This window comes from Myotis brandtii, unplaced genomic scaffold, assembly GCF_000412655.1.
Source record: "Myotis brandtii unplaced genomic scaffold, ASM41265v1 scaffold1112, whole genome shotgun sequence".
Lineage (NCBI taxonomy): Eukaryota > Metazoa > Chordata > Mammalia > Chiroptera > Vespertilionidae > Myotis > Myotis brandtii.
The window spans coordinates 199071-202323 of record NW_005353800.1 but is presented as its reverse complement, the minus strand read 5'-3'; the positions used below and the strand labels follow the sequence as shown (position 1 = coordinate 202323).

The 3253-nt window shown below is 53.9% G+C and overlaps 1 protein-coding gene across 1 annotated transcript in view; it reads left to right on the top strand.

Annotated features, from left to right (window-relative positions):
* Window positions 1–3222, top strand: part of MTA2 (metastasis associated 1 family, member 2) — a 7255-nt gene extending 4033 nt beyond the window's left edge. Inside the window, exons 11-16 of the mRNA XM_014545030.1 lie at window positions 34–173; window positions 426–654; window positions 825–914; window positions 1846–1964; window positions 2061–2203; window positions 2420–3222. Coding sequence (XP_014400516.1) covers window positions 34–173; window positions 426–654; window positions 825–914; window positions 1846–1964; window positions 2061–2203; window positions 2420–2585 — 887 coding nt within the window. The 3' untranslated portion in view covers window positions 2586–3222. The remainder of the gene's footprint in view (window positions 1–33; window positions 174–425; window positions 655–824; window positions 915–1845; window positions 1965–2060; window positions 2204–2419) is intronic.
* The last annotated feature ends 31 nt before the right edge of the window (window positions 3223–3253 follow it).

Below are 3253 nucleotides of genomic sequence, written 5' to 3'. Positions count from 1 at the left end.
CCGCCGACCTCCACCTCCTCTCCGCTCTTTCAGCCACACAGTCTGCCCAGTGGTACGCCTGGGGCCCACCCAACATGCAGTGCCGCCTCTGTGCTTCCTGCTGGATCTACTGGAAGAAGTATGGGGGACTGAAGACGCCGACCCAGCTTGAGGGGGCTGCTCGGGGCACAACAGTAAGGACTGATGGGGGGCAGGAAGGGGAGAACAGTAGCATACTGGTGTGAACTTAGGTGAAGGCCAGAACACCCAACTCCATATGTGGGGATGGCTTGATGTGTTGGGGAGGGAGGGGCAAGGTGGTGTAGGAGCCAGGAGGTCAGGATGGTGGTAGAGATCAGTCAGGACTAAATAGCTCTCTTCGGAGAATGGCAGAAAGGGAGCCTCAGTATCCATCTGCGTTTTCCTTTTTTCCTATGTCCTTCCAGGAGCCACACTCGAGGGGTCATTTGTCCAGACCTGAAGCCCAAAGTCTCTCCCCCTATACGACCAGCGCCAATCGGGCCAAGCTGCTGGCTAAGAACAGGCAAACATTCCTGCTCCAGACCACGAAGCTGACCCGTCTTGCCAGACGCATGTGCAGGGACCTGTTACAGCCGAGGAGGGCTGCTCGGCGACCCTATGCCCCTATCAATGCCAATGCCATCAAGGCAGAGTGTAAGCAGGAGTGCTGAGCTGGTGGCGGTTGGGGTTGCCTGGCCAGAGGCCAGTGTGTCTGGGTGTTCAGTGACAGTGGGGATAGTAGGCACAGGGGTTTGTGAAGATGTAGACATGGCTCCTGCCCCAGAAGAGGCCTGAAGAGATAAGCCCCTTCACCTTTTCTCCAGGCTCCATCCGACTCCCGAAGGCCGCCAAGACTCCACTGAAGATTCACCCTCTGGTGCGGCTGCCCCTGGCAACTATCGTCAAAGATCTGGGTATGTGATGGGGAACCAGACTGGGTGCAGGGTGGTACGGATGGGGAACCAGTTAGGCTGGTGTTAGGCTCTCAGTCCTTTTACTGTCGAAACCTCCTCTCCCCTTGCTTTTTTCTTTCCCATTCAGGCCTTAGAGATTTAGTCTTAACAAACTGTACTCTTTTAGGTTAATAATATTTTCTCATGAGCTATCCAATATGACCATACTGATTTGACAAGATCATACTCCTGTGTGACTTTTGAAATACTGGTTAAGTTTTTGGAAAGTCAAAAGCTATATGGGTGCCCTAGCCGGTAGACTGAAGGGTCCCGGGTTCAATTTCCGTCAGGGGCACATGCCTAGGTTGCGGGCTCGAACCCCAGTGGGGAGCGTGCAGGAGGCAGCCGATCAATGAGTCTCTCTCATTGAAGTTTCTATCTCTTTCTCCCTCTCCCTTCCTCTCTGAAATCAATAAAAATATATTTTAAGGAAAAGCTACCTGGGGATTTTTTTTACTGTGTGGAGGGTCAGTGCCCCTAACCCCACATTGTTTAAGGGTCAACTGTACTGGTAATTGCCCTAGCCGGTTTGGCTTAGTGGATAGAGCTTCGGCCTGCGGACTGAGGGGTCCCGGGTTCGATTCCGGTCAAGGGCATGTACCTTGGTTGCGGGCACATCCCCAGTAGGAGGTGTGCAGGAGGCAGCTGATCGATGATGTTTCTCTCTCATCGATGTTTCTAGCTCTCTATCCCTCTCCCTTCCTCTCTGTAAAAAAGAAAATCAATAAAATATATTTAGAAAAAAACAAAACAAACAAACAAAAAAACTATACTGGTAATTGCTGGTCAGACCCCTCCCCCATCACTACTCTTAGGGATGCCCAGGGAAACTGCATAGAGAAAAGGAAGTGTGAATGTTATTTTTTTGTTTTTTTTGTTTTTTACTTTGAAGTGGCCCAGGCACCTCTGAAACCAAAAACACCTCGGGGTACCAAGACACCCATCAACAGAAACCAGCTGACCCAGAGCCGGGGCCTGGGGGGCATCATGGTGAAACGGGCCTATGAGGCTGTGAGTGACAGGCTGGCGAGGGCCACGCCGAGGGGGCGGGCTTTGGTTTATGACGGGGCTGAGAGAGGCCTCACTGTGCTGCCCACCCTTTTCCAGATGGCAGGGGTTCCCTTCTCTGCCAATGGCAGGCCCCTGGCTTCAGGGATTCGCTCAAGCTCCCAGCCAGCAGCCAAGCGTCAGAAACTAAACCCAGCGGACGCCCCCAATCCTGTGGTGTTTGTGGCCACAAAAGATACCAGGTAGGGCGCCCACCATGGGAGGGGGCTGAGATGTTGGCAACCCAGGTTGGTGGCATGGGAAATAGGAGTGTCTGAGCCCGGCCAGCAACAGGGAGAGTGGGTGCAGGCTCGGGGTGCCAGGCAGGAATGGCTGGAGGAATTGCCGTGTGGAGTGTGGGGTGGCAGCGCGGGGGTCGGTCGTAGGCTTCTGGATTCCCCTCTCCTCTTCCTGGCCAGGGCCCTTCGGAAAGCTCTGACTCACCTGGAGATGCGGCGAGCTGCCCGCAGGCCCAACTTGCCCCTGAAGGTGAAGCCACCGCTGATGGCAGTGAGGCCCCCTGTCTCTCTGCCTGCACCCTCACATCCTGCCAGCACCAATGAGCCCATTGTCCTGGAGGACTGAACTTCTGGGGAAGGGCGGGGGGCTGGAAGCTGGAGGGTGGGTGCCCAGTTCACCCAAGTTCCCTTTTCTTGAGTGTCATAGGGAGGGAGGGAGGGAGGGAAGGAGGGAGCAAGTGTGTGTCCTTGGAGGGGTTGGGCGCCCTCTGGTGTTACCACTTCAAGGCTTGTCTCCTTCCCTTGCTCCTCCGCGCCTGGTGATGGAGGCGGACTGCAGGAATTGACCCATGGTGGGAACCTGGCCTCTTTGGGGGATAGGACCCACAGCTGTCTTGGACAGTTTTAGGGGGAGGGTTTTTTAATTTTTTAAAAATTTTGCCTCCCTTTGTGAAAGGGGACAGGGGAGGGGAAGAGTAAACAGACACCTGGTTGGGGGAGGGGGGCGTGCACTGCCATGTCTATTCTTTTTTTTCTTTTTCCTAATTGGGGGTTTCTCTTCCTGTCCGGTGTCCGGACTTTGCTAAACAGTTTGAGGCTCCTAAGCTGGCATCAAACCCAGCCCATGCTCACTCTCTCCTCCCCCCCTTGTCCCCTCCGCCTTTTGTACGCCAATTCTCAGAAATAAAGATCTTTTGTCCATTTTTTAAATGTCGATTCTGTAATTGGTTCTTACAGTAACAAATAAAAAGCTGTTTTCTTCAGCTCCTCCTGGCTCAGCTGTTCTCTGCCATG